This window comes from Peromyscus eremicus, chromosome 18 (genome assembly GCF_949786415.1).
Source record: "Peromyscus eremicus chromosome 18, PerEre_H2_v1, whole genome shotgun sequence".
Lineage (NCBI taxonomy): Eukaryota > Metazoa > Chordata > Mammalia > Rodentia > Cricetidae > Peromyscus > Peromyscus eremicus.
In genome coordinates this window covers 40,077,498-40,094,436 of record NC_081434.1, presented here as the reverse complement: position 1 = coordinate 40,094,436, position 16,939 = coordinate 40,077,498, and the positions used below count along the sequence as shown (strand labels likewise).

Sequence of the window (16,939 nt, the reverse complement as noted above, 5' to 3'; positions counted from 1 at the left end):
TTCTCTTTACTGATTCACAGCACAGAGGGGAGAGGGACCGTGCAGTGGGTAACTCGGGAGCGCTCTGACCTCCTGGTCATATCCTAAACAAGGGCCGATGGAAACCTTGAGACCTGTGACAGCCTACAAAGGATACATGATTTTTGTGACATTTTGGCCTGGAATATACAAGTGGAATCTAATAATGAAAAAAAAAAAACAATAAAACCTCAAACCCCAAATAAAAGACACTTTATCAAAGAAATAGTCCAAAGAGTTAAGACACTAAATGCAATATGCAGTCCTCCAAAGACCCCAAACTAGAGAACTATTGGGACAATTGATAAAATTAGCATGTGAATATAACTAGAAAATGTATTATAGTGATAATCAACTTACTGAAGTCAGGAAGTGTGTGTGGCTACAGAACAAGCTGCCCTCATTCTCAGGAAATACAGACTCAGTTATTGGGACAAATACAACATGACTTACACAGCTTAGTCTCAGATGCCTAAGGAACAATATGAAAATACACCAAGAGAGCAAAGGAAACCGTGAGCTACAGTAGACTGTTAACGTAGGTCAAGAGCACATGATTCTTTTTAGAATGATGGTGGCAACCCTTTCTGGTGGGTTAAAATTCAGACAGTTTTCTAGGGCACACCTCTAGAACAGAGCTGTGTGCTGTTGCCCAAGCAGGCTATACGTACTTTCAAGGATTCATTCTGTTACATCATTAAGAATAAACACTGTATATCATAAGACACTATTTTTTTTTTGCTGAAAATATCTATTAGTCCTTGTCTCTAGATACATGCCCATAATCTTTTGCAATTTTCTAAAGATGTGTAACATTGTAAATCAATGAAAGGCCGAAACATCAGTTGCCACTAGAATTTTTAAGTAGAAAAGGTCTCTCCTTCCATTCAAAGTGAATTTTTTGCATCACATGCCTTCACGCCCCTGTGGGTACATCATTTCCACACCCTTGGGCTTTCCTGCCAAGGCATACTGTATTGTGATCTCAGCAGCAGTCCTAACAATAAGAGCTCATACACTAGAACATTTTAACAGGGCTCTGACTGACACCATTTCCACCAGATGGGCAAGGGATGGTCACCTACCGAGGCATATGATGCCGTCTCCTGTATAGCCCGCCTTGCACACACACACCCGACTTCCTGGGGTGGTTCTTTTACAGTCAGCCTTGGCAGAGCATCCTCCATTGCTGATCTCACAGGCATTGATGGCTGCAGAAGAAGGAGACATTTCTTTTTAAACCTGAGCCATTGATAAAAGGAAGCTTTTAGACCAACTCCAGCGGCATTGGATCAATGTGGTTAATTACTCAACACAGAGAGTGTACTGGATGGCTTTATGTCAGCTCGACACAGCTGTGGTCATCAGAGAGGAGAGAACCTTGATTGAGAAAATGTCTCCCTAAGATCAGGCTGTAGGCAAGCCTGTAGAGCATTTTCTTTATTAGTGACTGATGGGGAGGGCCCAGACTACTGTGGGTGGTGCCATCCCTGGGCTGCTGGCCCTGGGTTCTATAAGAAAGCAGGATGAGCAAGCTATGGGGAGCAAGCCAGTAAGCAGTACCCCTCCATGGCCTCTGCATCAGCTCCTGAGTCCAGGTTTCTTCCCTGTTTGAGTTCCAGTCCTGACCATTTTCAATGATAAACAGTGGTGTGTGTGTGTGTGTGACAGACATTTTGTTCATGACAGTCAAAGCCTGAAAACACCAATCAGATGGTAAACGGATGTGGAGGTGGTGCTTTATCTACTCAATGAAATTAACTCAGCCATCAAAAGGGGTGAGTGAATTTAGCCACACCCACTAGCATCCATAATTCCATTCACACCAGATTCTAGAAGAGACAAAACTTTCCAATGTCCTAGAAAGATGATCGGGGTCCCTGAGCAGGGACAGGGGTTAGGAGGGCTAATGCCAGCTAGTGCAGCGTTTTGATTACGTCGGCGGGTGCACGAGTTTGTCGCATGCCATCGCACTCTTTACTGATCCGGAATGGATCCGTTAGTATTTATAAACCACAGCTCATAAATGTTTACTGAACAAGATGAAGGGAGACCTAAATGTCACTGGAGCCAGTTCTTGCATTCTCTCATTTTCCAGGAGTTGAGCCTGACGGTATGTAGAACATCCCACCTGCTGTGTTCTTCTCACAGCAGACAAAGTGTGACGGCTCCAAGTGTGTGTGTGTGTGTGTGTGTGTGTGTGTGTGTGCGTGTGCGCGTGTGCGTGTGCGTGTGTGTGTGTGTGTGTGTGTGTGAGAGAGAGAGAGAGAGAGAGAGAGAGAGAGAGCTGTTCATGTATGCATGTGAGTGTGTGAGTGTTTAGGCCAAAGAGAGAGAGAGAGAGAGAGAGAGAGAGAGAGAGAGAGAGAGAGAGAGAGAGCGCTGTTCATGTATGCATGTGAGTGTTTAGGCCAAAGATCAACCCTAGGGTTGTTCCCTAGGAATGATGCATCTGTTTTGTTTTTGTTTGTTTGTTTTTAACAGTTTCATACCTGGATAATAATGCACCCTGGCTATTCTCACCCCTACTCTCTCCTATCTCCCTCCTACCCCTGTTAACTCCTATCCCTTCATGAGTCCATTTCCCACATTCCTATCTTTTTGTTTTGAAACTCATGTGACCACGGGTTTGGAATTCTCCACCGGAGGCTGGTAGGCTCATCAGCAGGCCCACAACTGAAGACAGTGACTGTCCGTATCTCAGAATCTACCAACAGCCAACAGTTCAGCCCTCTGAGGCCCTCCCCAATCCACACTGGGTGAGAACAGGCTCAGCCTTGGGCAGGCCCAGGGCAGCCAGCTGAGGCTGAGATAATGCTTGCGATGGCCATTCATGCTCAGAGGACAGCATTTCCAGTCCTTCTCACTATCTTCTGGCTCTTACATTCTTTCTGCTCTCTCTTCCTCAGTGTTCCCTGAGCCTTAGATGGGGTGCTCTGAATGTCCTGTTGAGGCTGAGCACTCAACTCTCGCTTATTCTCAGCACTTTGAACATCCATGAGTCTGCAGTCACCATCATTCATTGCAAAGAGAGGTTTCTCTCGTTAAGGCTGACAGCAGCATTTGTCCTGGTGCCAGGCAACTGGAATGTGGCTGAGTTCCTCCTTTTCTAGTGCTAAATTTGTGTATGTACCCTAAGAATAACAGCTCACATGTCTCAGCACTTTAGAGGTACAATCTGGATCATCTACAACTACCCAATGTAACGATTCTCTTATCATCACAACTTTCGGATGAGTAAATGGTGAGAGGCACAGCCAAGCAACATCCCCTAAGTAACACAGACTGTAAACATTCAATTCAAACTCAGGGGTCTAATAATGAGGCAAGGGCCTAACCTCTGACCTCTGCCTTATTCTGCCATTGTACTCAGAGAGGTCATTTCACCCTTTCTAGCACTCCGCAAGGAAGGTGGCTGGACGCTTCCTGTATGGATGAGCAGAGGGTCTCAGGGTAGTTAGACACCCATGCAAGCTTACAGGTCTGGCAGGAAGAAGAACCAGGACTTAAACCCTTTACTGGCCCACCTTGAGTCCTGATGACTCAGCTGCACTATTTATCAATCAAATCTATAGCTTTTAAAGCCAAGAGTCGATTCCAGTTGCTCTCAGGGTTGCGCACCACTGCTCAGATGCAGTGAAAACCAGATGCAATTGCCTGCCCATCCCAAACCAACACACCCCAGCCATGCAGGGCTGGGCACCATCATTTGCTCAGTTACATGTGAGTCCCACCAGTGGCTGGTAGCAGCTCCTGAGGCCCAGCCGGGTCTCTCAGCCCACACAAGCCCTTCGCAGATCCCTGCTCCACCTGCCTGTGCAGACTGTTCCATTCCCTTGGAATCCCGCCGCACATTTGCACGAGGCCTTGCCATCTGGATCGAGAAGGCAGCTGCAGTGGGAAAGGGCAGGTGACATTTTCAGAGAAACACAACGTCCCACATGTGACTTCTAATCCCCCTGCAGCCCAGCATCCAGGCCCCAACTCTATGAACACTCAGAGGCTCTGCCTACGGCTTGAGGGGACAGTTGGTTCCTGGCGGGATCCCACCACAGCCACTCCAGCCAAACTGTACCATGTGTGTACGAAGGGCAGCCACTCATCTCCACAGTGCTAGGCACGTGTTCGCTGAGCTTTGGGCTTACAAGACAACAGCCCCTGAAGGGCAGCCTAATTATTATTGTCATTTATAAGCGAAGAAACCAAGGCAGGGAGGAAGTAGAGAATTGACTCCAGGTCACGTGATGAGTGATGGAGGATGACTGTGGATTCAGGCCTAACTCCAGCTACTAGGCTTTTTACTATTTTACAGGAGGATGTGCCTTGTGGCAGAAAGGAATAGGAAGGGACTGGGGCAATGCTTACTGAGAGTGATGCCCCCCTTCCATGAGAGCCCTGTGGTATGGGCTGGGGTGACAACTGGCATTCTTGTCGATGTGCTAGGTGAGTCACTGGCTGCTCATGGAACATGCTGGATCTGGCCAACTCATGGTGGTTTCTTCAGAGAGACTCAGTTTCTTTTTTTTTTTTTTTTTTTTTTGGATTTTCGAGACAGGGTTTCTCTGTGTAGCTTTGCGCCTTTCCTGGAACTCACTTTGGAGACCAGGCTGGCCTAGAACTCACAGAGATCCGCCTGGCTCTGCCTCCCGAGTGCTGGGATTAAAGGCGTGCGCCACCACCGCCCAGCGAGACTCAGTTTCTTTTTCAATGTAATCTACATTCTCTTCAAAGATGTTGGGCAAACACTCCCCTCCCCCACAGGGCCCGAGGTGAGAACGACTGGGTTTGTCTTGTCCCTAGAGGTCAGAGGACACCTACTTGGCACTGGTGTGGCAGGTCCCATTGCAGTTGTCTTTCGTGATCTCTGAAAAAGAAACCAATTGTCTGAGAATTCCTGCTTTAGTCCCCCGTAGCAGGAAAGACTGAGTTCCTTGAAGTCATCTTTAGCTGTGTAAATCCTGGCCACTGTGTAAACACTTTTCAAGTTGCTGCCAGGGAGCCCAGAGACAAACCTGAAGGTCAAGCATACTAACGAGACATCTCCCAGAGTGGATGCTCCTGGTGAAGACCACACACTTTGGATGGGGTAGGTGCTAACACTTGCTAACCAGCTAGATGCCAGCTGGTGGCTGGCCTGTGAAAGATCCTGATGAAGTCTCTGACTCTTGTTCTGTAGGTGACTGAAAAGCCATAGCAAGTTGTCAAGAAGTCCTGGGGATGGAGTGGGGTGAGAAATGCCACCGGTTTCTGTCTAGGTTTCTTGCAGTTATGTGGAGGATAGAAAGGAGAGGGATGGGCCATAGGATTGAAAGTAGAGAGCTGGATCACAAGGCTCCTGGTGACAGAGGGCAGGTGAAAGAGAGATTCCAGAGATGTGGACAAGTAGAATACTCAGAGATGATGTTAGTGAAGGGCAGACATTACAGAGCAAGGGGTGGCTCCTAGGCTGAGTGGTCTAGCTGTCCTCTTCCGTAACTGACCACCATCCATACTGCTGCCTGAGTCATGGTCTGGGCACCATCCTCTCAGTATCCTGCATCTCCCAGTCTCTGCTTCATTTGACCCCCAGGGCACCATCCTCAGCATCCTGCACCTCACAGTCTCTGCTTCATTTGACACCTAGGGGCCTTCATTGTCCACATCAGAGTTCTGCTGCTGCCTTATTTAGGAGTTGCACTAATGGTCTCCTGGAAAGTTGCCACAGCTTCTAGGCTGCTCCCTGTCCCTTTAAATGAGGTTGGTTTGTCATGCCCCATGCTCTTATAAGTATAAAGGGACAGTGAGGGGTAAGGCACTGCATTTACTCTGGGGATTTACTCAGGATATCTTCCTGCTTATATGACCCCCGCCTACTCTCCATGGCTCTCTTCCAAGACTGTCTGAATCCTGATTCTGCACCCCAACATCTGATACCTGCTCTTGGTATCAGATGTCTCCTTGGTCTGGAATCCTTTAGATTCCTTATTTTGGTGTTCGTATAGCTCTGTCTTCTGGATTTAGCATTCTCCTGGAGCTTTGACTATGACAGTCCCTCAGACAAACCACATCACTGGAGCCCTCACAGGGTTGGCGGGCACTTGTGACCTTCTTTCTAGCTCCTGCCTCAGGGGGGACAATAAGGTCTCTGATACTGACTTCCAGGGTCATTCTTTTCAACCTGGTGCCTGATTGATTTCTCTTAAATACAAAGAAGATATTATTGCAACCATGTTTAAAACCGTCAATGGCTTCTTACTAGCTTGAGTTGGGAAGCCAACATGCCTATCTTTTAGCGATCTGGCTCTTGCCTGCCCCTCTAACCTCTCATTCAGCTTGCTTCTTTGCCTCTGTTCTCACACCCTGCAATTGCGTAGACCTCTAAATGTATGCAGATTTTCTGGATCTGTGAAGTTCTCTCTTTCTTCTCATCACTGACCCCTGGGGTACAATTAGAAACATGTGAGACTGGAGCAAATGAGTTCTCAGAAGACCCTGAAGTTGGGAGAATAATACGTTGCTATTGGACCGTTTGGCAATGAGCACCAAGAACCTTGCTGAGAACAGTCCCTGTCAGACACATGAATTAAGAAGACAAATGTGGAAAGAGGCATTAATACACACTCGTTGTGACACTGTTTACGACAGTAGACAACTGATTTTAGAAAGTGCAGTTAGGGAAGGGATGTAACTCAGGGCCAGACGGCTTGCCTATACATCACGGGTAGGGGAGGCGGCCGTTCATTCGCCAGCACTGTGGCAAACAGGCACAAAATGGTTCTGTTTCTAATAACATTATTAAAGATGCTGATCTAGGTGCATTCACACGGAGGAAAATGCCCATTGTTTTTGTGGAGTGAGAAAAGAGGTTATAAAATATGGAGTCTGATCCCCCACACATAGGGTTCTGTACTCAGTCACACAGAAGATCGCTAATAGGGGTTTCCAGCATTGGGCATATGAGTAACTTGGTTTCTTTTTTGTGCTTTTCCTTATTTCACACTTTTGGTAGCAAAGAATTCTATTTACTCTCAGGAAGTACTAAAGGTATCGTTTCTACTCTGGAAAGGAAAACAATGTGTCTTCTGAGAGGCAGGCTAAGGACAGAGCACCGAGGACACTTACCGCTGTCACAGTTCACGCCTCGCCAGCCGACATCACAGTCGCAGGAGCCATCTCCTGAGGGTCCTTGGTTACATCTCCCATGGACACAAGAGCACGCTAAGTAGAAAACATGACCAGACTCTGACTCATGTTCAACATCCCCTTTATCATTTCCTGGGTGTGCGTCTCTGCACCCAGGCTCTGACTAGGGTCTTGTGCAGGCCTGCGGTCACAGGACACAGGGATGCAGATTGTCAGGTCAACTCTATCCTGTTCAAGCCACGGTTCTGGAACTGTGTGGCACTGTGGGAATGTGACTCAGTACCAAACTATCCTCAGCTAAGGTCACTTGAGGATCCAGGATCATGTGGGGCCCTAAGGGAGTAGACTTCAAAACATGCCTATCTGGCTGGGCATGGTGGTGCACACCTATAATCCTAGCACTTAGGAGATATCTGTGAGTTCAGGGCTAGCCTGGTAGACATAGTGAGATCCAGGCCAGCCAGGACCCTGTCTCAAAAGAAAAAAAAAATCTCTATTTAATACCAGGTTTGTAGAAACCTGTTTGCTCTGCCTTCTCCAAAGACACAGAACTAATGGTTCTTTCATTTTATAGCAGGGTCCCAATCTCCTTATGAATTTGTTAAAAGCTGAGGAGTCAGTGTTTCTTGTCTTGAATTGAGTCATGGCTTATGGGGACAGACATATAAACAATTCACTAAGCTTTACATGTAAGATTTAGTGACATTATTGTAAGGCAGATGACATGCAGACATGAGAATCCAAAAAAAAAAAGATTCGATTAAAATATGAAAAAGCAATAGTGAGATCTATCATGTTGTAAGCCAGTTTAAAAATACTATTTAAGGGCTAGAGAGATGGCTCAGAGGTTAAGAGCACTGGCTGTTCTTCCAGAGGTCCTGAGTTCAATTCAATTCTCAGCACCCACATGGTGGCTCACAACCAGCTACAATGAGATCTGGTGCCCTCTTCTGGCCTGTAGGCAGAACACTCATTGTATACATAATAAATAAATAAATCTTAAAAAAAATACTATTTAAAAAAGGATTGTGGACAATGTTACTTCTTCTTTTTTTTTTTTTTTTTTTTTTTGGTTTTTCGAGACAGGGTTTCTCTGTGTAGCTTTGCGCCTTTCCTGGAACTCACTTGGTAGCCCAGGCCGGCCTCGAACTCACAGAGATCCACCTGGCTCTGCCTCCCGAGTGCTGAGATTAAAGGCGTGCGCCACCACTGCCCGGCCCAATGTTACTTCTAAAAGCCATGGGTATTAAACAAAAACTCCAGTGCCAGGTGTAGGGTACCTCCTTGTGAGCCCCAAAGGCTCCCAAAACTATGCAGGTTCTTGCCACTCCAGGCAAGACGTGATCATTAGTACAACATCCCCTGTTAAAGGGGAAACTGACACATTTTTCATTGGATTTTAGGACTGTTCCACAAGAGAAGCCCAGGCATGGTATTGTAAACCTGGTCAAACTTAAGAGCTAGGGAGGCAATGGTCTAGAGGGGAACTTATTACTGTTGTTTTGCTGAATGGACACGGTGCCAAACCATCCTCTAAATATTGATGTGTATACTTGTGGACTAGCGCTGTGCTCAGCCTTGGTCAGAAAAGCATTTGTTTATTTATTTATTGACAGTGAGAAGTAGTTAATTGGTTAATGTAGAGGCTCAAAGTTGGTTTAGGTGCAGAGAACAAGTGACCGTTGAGTGCTCAGCCTTAACAGCACACTTATATCACACCTTGTGGTGGTCTGAATAGGAATGGTCCCCATAGGCTCATATATTTGAATGCTTGGTCCCCAGTTGGTGGAACTGTTTGGGGAGGATCAGGAGGTGTGGCTTCGTTGGAAGTGTGTCACTGGGGATGGGCTTTGGGGTTTCAAAGCCCACACCATTCCCAGATATCTCCCTCTTGACCTCATGCTTGTGGATCTGATGTAAGCTTTCAGCTATGCTCCAGCGCCATACCTGCCTGCCTGCCTGCCTGCCACCACGCTCCACCACTTACATGATAGTCATGGACTCTAACCCTCTGGAACCATGAGCCCCCACATTAAACACTTTCTTTTATAAGTTGTCTTTGCCATGGTGTTTTGTCACAGCAGTTGAAAAGTAGCTAAGATACCCCTCAAGGCTCAGGGGACATTGTGGAAGAGGAAGTGGAAAGAAGTTAATGGGAAGGAGTGCTGTAAAGGTGGTCTTCTGGACATGATGTGGTTGTTTGGCCCCCATGAACTCAAACTGGCACTATTATAGTTCGTGGTTCAGTCACTGCTACCTCCACAAGAGCTGCATGACACTGGGCTCACAACATTCCACAGACGGAGGAAGAGTTTGTAAGGCCCTATTCCTCCCAAGGGAGCCAAAGGCGGTTAAAGGTTACATTGAGAAGGTAGGGTAGCCTCTGGCAGATTGCCCTTGCTCGAGTAAGTAACCACTGACCCATGCTCATGCAGTCAACCCTAATTAAATGCAGTGGTTCATTAAAAATAGATATGAGACTAGGAGGGGGACTTGTGAAGAAGAGGGGTTCAGTGGGAGGGGCAGGGGAAGAGAGCGGATAAAGGTGGGAACCTTGATGAAAGAACATCATAGATACGTGTTTAGGAAACTGTAAGAGAATTGTAAATAAATAAATAAATAAATAAATAAATAAATAAATAAATAAATAAGAACTTGGTGAAAGCTATAAATACCACTCTTCAACCAAAAGCATTCAGCTTTGGGTCTTGGTGGATTCCATGGAGTCACCCACAGATTCTAGGTTAGGAAGTATTGTATGAATGGAAGCAAGTCTCCCAAACAACACAGAAAGATAAATCAACACTCTAATTTCAATGATATATCACATGGCCAAATTTCAGCCACTCAGTTATGTATTAGTTTTGTCTGGTTTAGATAGGCTGGTAAGAAAACAGTGATAGTTGAGTTGATGGTTTTAGGACCAGCTGGAACAAGGACTTGTCTCCTGGTGTCCCTGGGTACAAGGAAGCCAGGATGTGGACGTTCAAGAGGATAGTCCCCAGACTGATAAAACATCAAAGCAGGATACTTGCTGACTGTGGATCAAGGAGTGACCTTCTCCAAGAGGACAGTTTAAGAGCCAGGCTTTGGGGTCAAGAAAGGTATGTATTCAGACCTGAGGTCTGCTTCTCCTCAGCTGATCTTGGGGGAACTCATTCATGATCCTGGCCTTAATATCCTTATTTGTAAAATGGGTACAGCACACCAGTGCAGCTTGTTTGGGATTAACTGTAATTACATTAGGACAAGTCCACAGTGCAAGTTCAATCACAGTGATTAGCACATACACGCAAACTGAGAGACGGAGTTGGGCTGGAAACGTCAGCAAACAAATTGGAGGATGGGTGGGTACATCCAGATCAGTGACTGGAAATGGTTTGGGACACTGCTCTATACAAATGAAATAGCAGAGGTTTCAAACAAACAAACAAACAAACAAACAAACAAACAAACAAACATCAGCGACTCTCTGTAGCCCAAGCTGGTGTCAGACTCAGGGCAGTTTTCCTCCCTTAGCTTCCCGAATGCCGGGAACACTGTACCTAGTCACAGAGGCTTATACTTTGCAATCATAATGCTGGGTGAGTCCTGCTGCCTGAGGAGAGGCTGGGGAGAGAGCATTGAAGCTACTGCTCTTTTCTAACATGCTGCTGGCTAGCTGGGGTCTGGGAGGACTGGGGGGGCCAGGGTCTGGGCAGGAGTGATGCTCACCTTGGTCACAGTGGACACCATACTTGCCCTCTGCGCAGGTCTCGCAGGCTGTCCCATTGAAGCCCTGCCCACATTGGCACACGCCAGTGCCATTCACGCCATCCAGACAGAAGCCATTCCCAGAGCACACGTTCTGACCTTCCCCGGGGCAGGCTTGGCATTGTGGGCCAAAGAAGCCAGCACAGCATCCTCTCGTCTGAAACAGAAGGACAAGGTGGTGCACGTGCTTATCTTCTGCTTTGGGGACTCCTGGGGTTCTGTGTGAGCCTGCCTGTTTCTCAAGACTCCAGGATTTCTAAGGGATAGGGGATGGAGCCCTCTGAGGACCGAGTGAGGCTCCGCAATTTCCCAGGTCACCTGCCAGCCCTGCAGGCAGGGAAGAGGGAGAATAAAAAGACAAGAGATGAAGAATGCCAAGGAGGGGAGGCAGGAAGAACAAGGCAAAGGAAGCCCGGCTGGTGGTGCATGCCTGTAATCCTAGTACTTAGGAGGGTGGCCAGGGCGGAGCCAGTTTGGGCCGGATTAACAAACTTATTGTTGTTGCGACAGGGCCTCCTTTAGCTGGTGCTGGCCTTGAACATCTCATCTTCTTCTACTTCCTGAGCCTGGGATACAGGCTGGTGCTCCTCACCGGCTCCAAGCAACAAAGAATAACACAGGTGATACCAGAGGAGTGGTGAGACCCAACAAGCCTTCAGCACCTCCAAACCAGGGACCCATCTCCTGGATGGTGCTTCATCTATGGAAGGAGCAGATGCTCTGGCATGCTCTGAGAGCCTACTGCAGTTCAGGGAAGCCCCATAGGAGGTCTGTTTGGCTTCAGTGACTTTATTCTTAAGTACACTAAGACATAAAACTCTCTCCAGCCCCACGCTCTGCAGTGTAAACCCTGAGAAGAAGAGGGCTCATACTCAAGGGAAGAAGCAGGACAGTAAGTTGTAAGCGACATTCAGAGATTCTGGGTTTTGGGGTTCCATTTTCTGAATGGCCAAGTACCCCTTGCCTTCCCTTGCTGGCTACGTCCTTTGTCTCTTGGTTTCATTTAAGTAACTAATTAATGTAGTTAAGTTTCACCGCACACGCACGTGTTGTGAGAACAGGGGCATTCCCCTCACCTTCCACACCCTCAGTTTCTTCCTTACTCAGGTGGGTGCTTTGGCTTTTACCCATTTTCTGATGTACAGGCTTTCCCCCATTTTCTTGTGACCAGTGCTACTTTGGGTGACAAGAATGAGCTGAGCAGCAGATGGCAGGAAGAACATCTGCCAAAGCATTCTGAGAAATGTAGTGTAGGAATGACTGTGCTGTTACTGAGTGCTTGGGAAGGCTAGCGCATACTCACGATGATGGTTCTCATACACTTTGGCTGGCACCCAATGAATACGGAGCGCTTCCCCATGAAGTAAATGGTATAGATGCATTTCCTTGTCTCGCCCTATGAAATCATAAGGATTTTGTCATCCTTGTAGTTAGGAAGAAAGCTTCCCCATTTCTATAACATATTCTGGAAAGGGTGGTTGTGGCTTCTTGGTGCGACTTCATAAGCAAGAACACAACGTCACAGTGCTGGCTACTTCAGGGCAGCAGGCAAAACCCAAAGTTATACTGTAAAGCAGTGCTCTCTAAGAAGAACATTTCTCTAGAAGACGAAATCAATTTTAGAGGAATTAAAAAAAAGCCAGATAAAAATATTCTTCTAGTCCTTAAATATTCTTCCAGTCATCAAACTTAAGCTTTAATTTGTTTATTGATTCATAGTCTGCCAAATCCAAGAAAGAATTGTTTGTTCATAAAGATTTATAACATCTACTACCAAATTAAAACCCAAACGAGAGACTCGGCATTCATTGTTTACCATGAATTATTATTACTACGCTATGGGGCCACAGAGTGTTTATTCTCTATAACAGTTGTTAGCTATAAGAAACAGATCGGTAATTAATTTAGAGATATGTCTACCTTTGTAATGCTTACATCTGTTTCTTTGAGAAGGTCAGTTGTGACTTCAATTACAAAAGGGAACCAGGTAGGAGGAGCTGGCTATGGGACGTGGAGACTGTCTTCTCCCATAGACTAGCTTGCTGCAATCCTTAACTGGTTAGTATAAAGAATGTGAAAGTGGAAAAAGACTTTCTTGGATTGAACAGTGGTTTATGGGCCCATCTCTATTTTAATTATGAATTAAATCCCCCTTAGTCCCCCCAGACCCGCATTTAAGGCTATGGAGATGTACACCAACAGGGAGAAGGGCCATCAGTGAGTGTTCTCTGGGCATGACACAGCCATCGCAATCGTGGACTCACAGCAGTGGTGGCTGTTTGCACTGGGCTTGCACAAGTCTGGGCCTGTCAGTCAAGGATGGGGGAGGAGCCCCTGGGGCCCTACCTCTCCCAAGAAAACCACTCATTATTGATGGACTGTCTTCTGTTGTGTCTCCATTGCTGGGGACACATTCCCACCAGGCTCTGTGGACAGTCCCACATCCATGGTGACATTAACAGCCTGGTTAAACTCAGCGAGACACAAGACACAAGACACGGGTGTGGGAAAGGGCCTTGCTTGTGTGGGTTGACAGGTAAGAGAGGGTGTGGTGAGTTTATTCAGAATGTATTTTATATGTATTCATGGAACTGCCAAAGAATAAATTTCATTAATAAAAAAAAATCAAGTGAAACTTAAAAAATTAAAAAGGAAGTGAGCAGACCACAAGCACCCCACCCCGCTCTGGACTGTGGATGCCGCGTGCCCAGCTGCCTCATGCTCCTGCGACTGTGAGTTCCCTACCATAACTCAGGGACTGTACCCTCAAACTGGAAGCCAAAATAAGCCCTTTCCTTAAAAAAGTGCACTGCACATAAAAAGCTAGAATTAAACCAAGGAGGGAAGGGGGACAGAAGAAAATATATGCTTTCCAATTTGGAGTCTCTCTTCTCTGGAGGCTATTTATTTATTTATTTAAAAGTACTTACAGATGGTTTGGAGTCTCTATTCTCTGGAGGCTGTTTGTTTGTTTGTTTATTTATTTACAAAATAAGATAAAAGTACTTACGGATGGTTTTGTTCCAAGTGGGCAGATTGGTTGCTGGAAACACGTCCCACAACTTCCCTTGGTAAAAAGTGTAGAGATAAAAGAGGTCATGTCAAGGTTATTAATTTCAGTGCAAAATGAGGCTGCAAGTAAGAGCTAGGAAATGCAGGTTTTAGAACACAGAGCTGAGCATCAGGGGAGAGCATCTGCTCAACCTCCTTGATGTTCTATGAGACAAGCTCTTTACTCCAGGTCTTGCCTGTTTGAACACTGCTTTCATCTATAATGGTCTAAGGATGCAATAACCCTTTTTTAATTAAGAGATTTTCTATTCATTTTACATATCAACCACAGAGTCCCCTGTCTTTCCTCCCACCCCCTAGCCTTTCCCCACAAAAAGCATGGGAGACATCACCTATCTAAATCAGCATTCTTTAGCACCAATTTATTGATGCACCGGAGCCCTTGTTTACTGAACGGGGTCAGATAAAGAGACTGTGTGTCTGTTACACACAGTGCCTGTCTTGACAAAAATAGGGTGTGGCTGAGGGCTGTAGATCTGGATCCCTCTACTGAAATAACACATACAAAGAACAAAAGACAGATTGGCAGACACTTTTGAGTGTTATTAGTGTCCAGCTATTGGTACGTACTCGACAGTGAGTGTCACTACCCTGATCTGAATCTCTTCTCTGCCACTCGCTACCGTGTGAATACACCTCTCTGTGGCTCATTTTCCCCTCTGTGAATTGGAGACAAAGTCCTTACTGCTCAGGGTGTTGTGAGGATTACATGGGTTAATAAGTGCACAATGGGTAGAGTGACGCCTAATGCACATCAGCAGTTGTTACGATCACTAAAAGACACGACGCTGTCTCGCGGCCTGCAGGGACAGGCTTGCACTACTGCATTTGTAGCACACTGAATTCACCATTTCCACACACTTCTTCTGGTTGACCAGCCTTACTTAACACCTGTCAGAGTTGACCCGTGGACCTCTCCCTAGCACAGTTCCACTCTGCAGGGGACCCAGGGCTTCAGAATCCTGCTCAGCACAGTCATCTACGCTTCCCCAGGCGCGCTAGGTACCATCCATCCCAGCGGATGACAAGCCCAGGGAGCTCTGGGCTCTGTCTTGCGCATCCTTGTCCTCTATAGCCATGTACTCTTTTTGGCACATTAGAGATGCTCACCAAGTTTCAGTACGTAGGATTGAACCCAGGGCCTCACGCATACCAGGCAAGTGTTCTACTTCTGAGATACAATACCAATCATAACGAATGAGGAGGTTTTGAACTAAACTGAGATAACCTAGTAGAAAATCTTAAGTTTAAAATTATTATTGTTTAAACATTTTTTATTACCTTTTGTATGTGCGCAAGTGCATATGTGTGTGTGCAAGTGCATGTGTGTGTGTGTGTGTGTGTGTGTGTGTGTGTGTGCGTGTGGCTGTACATGTGTGGAGGACGACCTGCAGAATTCACTTCTCTCCTTTCAACATATGGGTCTTGGGGATTGAGCTCAGGTTGTTTTGACTTGGTGGCAAGTGTCTTTACCCACAGAGACATCTCCCTGGCCCCTTGTTTAAAAATTAAAAAAAAAAAGCCATAACCCACACTTTCACCACTGGCCCTTGTTGTAACTTACTTTCACAATAATGGTGTCATTACTGTCACATCTATTCTTCTGAATTTCCAGAACTTTCCCCAGACCATGGATCACTCCTTTGTCAGTGGCCACATTGGTGTAGTTTATTGGAACTTCATTTACATACAGCTGTGAACAAGAGAATCAGATATGGTCTTATTAAGGTGGTATTAAGGGAGATGCAGAAGACAAGAAGTAGAGGCCCTCAATATGACAATGGTCTAGGAGATATTCCAGTTTGGCTGGAAAGTACCACAATGTAGTTGAAAGAGTCCTTGAAAGAGGGGAGTCCATAGTCCTGCAACTGGTACCATGAAGCTGTGTGATATTGGGTCAACTGCTTTCCCGAACCTCAACATTTCTCTTTGTAAAAGGAAAACGTTGCTCTAAATCATCTCTAGGGTATTCTCCATCTCTCAAATTAATTGGTTTATGTTTGCTTAAAAATTACCGCCTTAAGATCCTCAGGCTTGTGCCCACTGGCAGGCTGGCTTCATGGACATGCTCAGCGGTGCTGTGGTCTGGTGGTCCACAAGGTATGGGTGTCTCCCCTAACTAAGACACAGAGAACACAATGCATCTTTCAATGTATCTCCATCTTGTGGCCAGTTTCCCAGCAACTCTTAGAAAGGTGAAATCACACTGAGGATAGGATAGGGAAAAAGCTTATTCCATAGAGCATACAATGTGCTAGTCTTCAATAAGGACTTAAAATTCATAGAACAATATCAAATGGTATCATAACACTTCTCCCTGTTGAAAGTGCTACTGAATACAATAGTCTCTTATGACTGTCTGGCAGCGAAGTGGTCTTCTGTTTAGACGTTGGGGTAAGTGAGGACTGAGCTCCACAATGCTGTTTCAAGGTCAGTGAATAGTGAGAAAATCATGAGGAAAACTCATTCAGTCTCAAATAGTGATTGTAGCACAAATTTCCAGAATTCTAGGATGTTGAGTTATTTTTCAATACCCAGAGAGCAGAACATTTGGTGTATTCCTACTTAATTTGGCATTTAAAAAGTCTGAATCATTTCCATCATGAGATCTATCTAGAGAATTATGGGTTGCATTGAAAATTTTACATAAACACACCTACTCAATTAGAAAGCACTTTCCCTGTACTTCCACTGAACAGAGAAAGTAAAAGCAACACTTCTGTTGTGTTGATGTTTGCTCTAACTCAGGAAATTTCGGGGCTAACAGAAAATGAACATCACAGCATTGAAAATAACTCAGTTAACAGCATTTGAATATTCATTTCTACCTGTGAAATAGAGAGGACAGATTAAAAATAACAACAAAAAGAAAAGCTTTCTATCAATAAGATAATTGCTATTTCTGGAAAAAAATAACTTTGTTTAAAAGGAAAATGTGTTTGCTAGACTCTGAGCACCAATATGGAGAAAAATG

At 45.7% G+C, this 16,939-nt stretch overlaps 1 protein-coding gene across 1 annotated transcript in view; it reads right to left on the bottom strand.

Annotated features, from left to right (window-relative positions):
- Positions 1 to 16,939, bottom strand: part of Stab2 (stabilin 2) — a 169,046-nt gene that overhangs the window by 45,474 nt on the left and 106,633 nt on the right. The window contains exons 35-42 of the mRNA XM_059245218.1: positions 15,530 to 15,658; positions 13,904 to 13,960; positions 12,197 to 12,289; positions 10,855 to 11,050; positions 7,120 to 7,215; positions 4,837 to 4,882; positions 3,833 to 3,909; positions 1,104 to 1,229 (exon numbers count right to left, since the gene is read on the bottom strand). Coding sequence (XP_059101201.1) covers positions 1,104 to 1,229; positions 3,833 to 3,909; positions 4,837 to 4,882; positions 7,120 to 7,215; positions 10,855 to 11,050; positions 12,197 to 12,289; positions 13,904 to 13,960; positions 15,530 to 15,658 — 820 coding nt within the window. The remainder of the gene's footprint in view (positions 1 to 1,103; positions 1,230 to 3,832; positions 3,910 to 4,836; positions 4,883 to 7,119; positions 7,216 to 10,854; positions 11,051 to 12,196; positions 12,290 to 13,903; positions 13,961 to 15,529; positions 15,659 to 16,939) is intronic.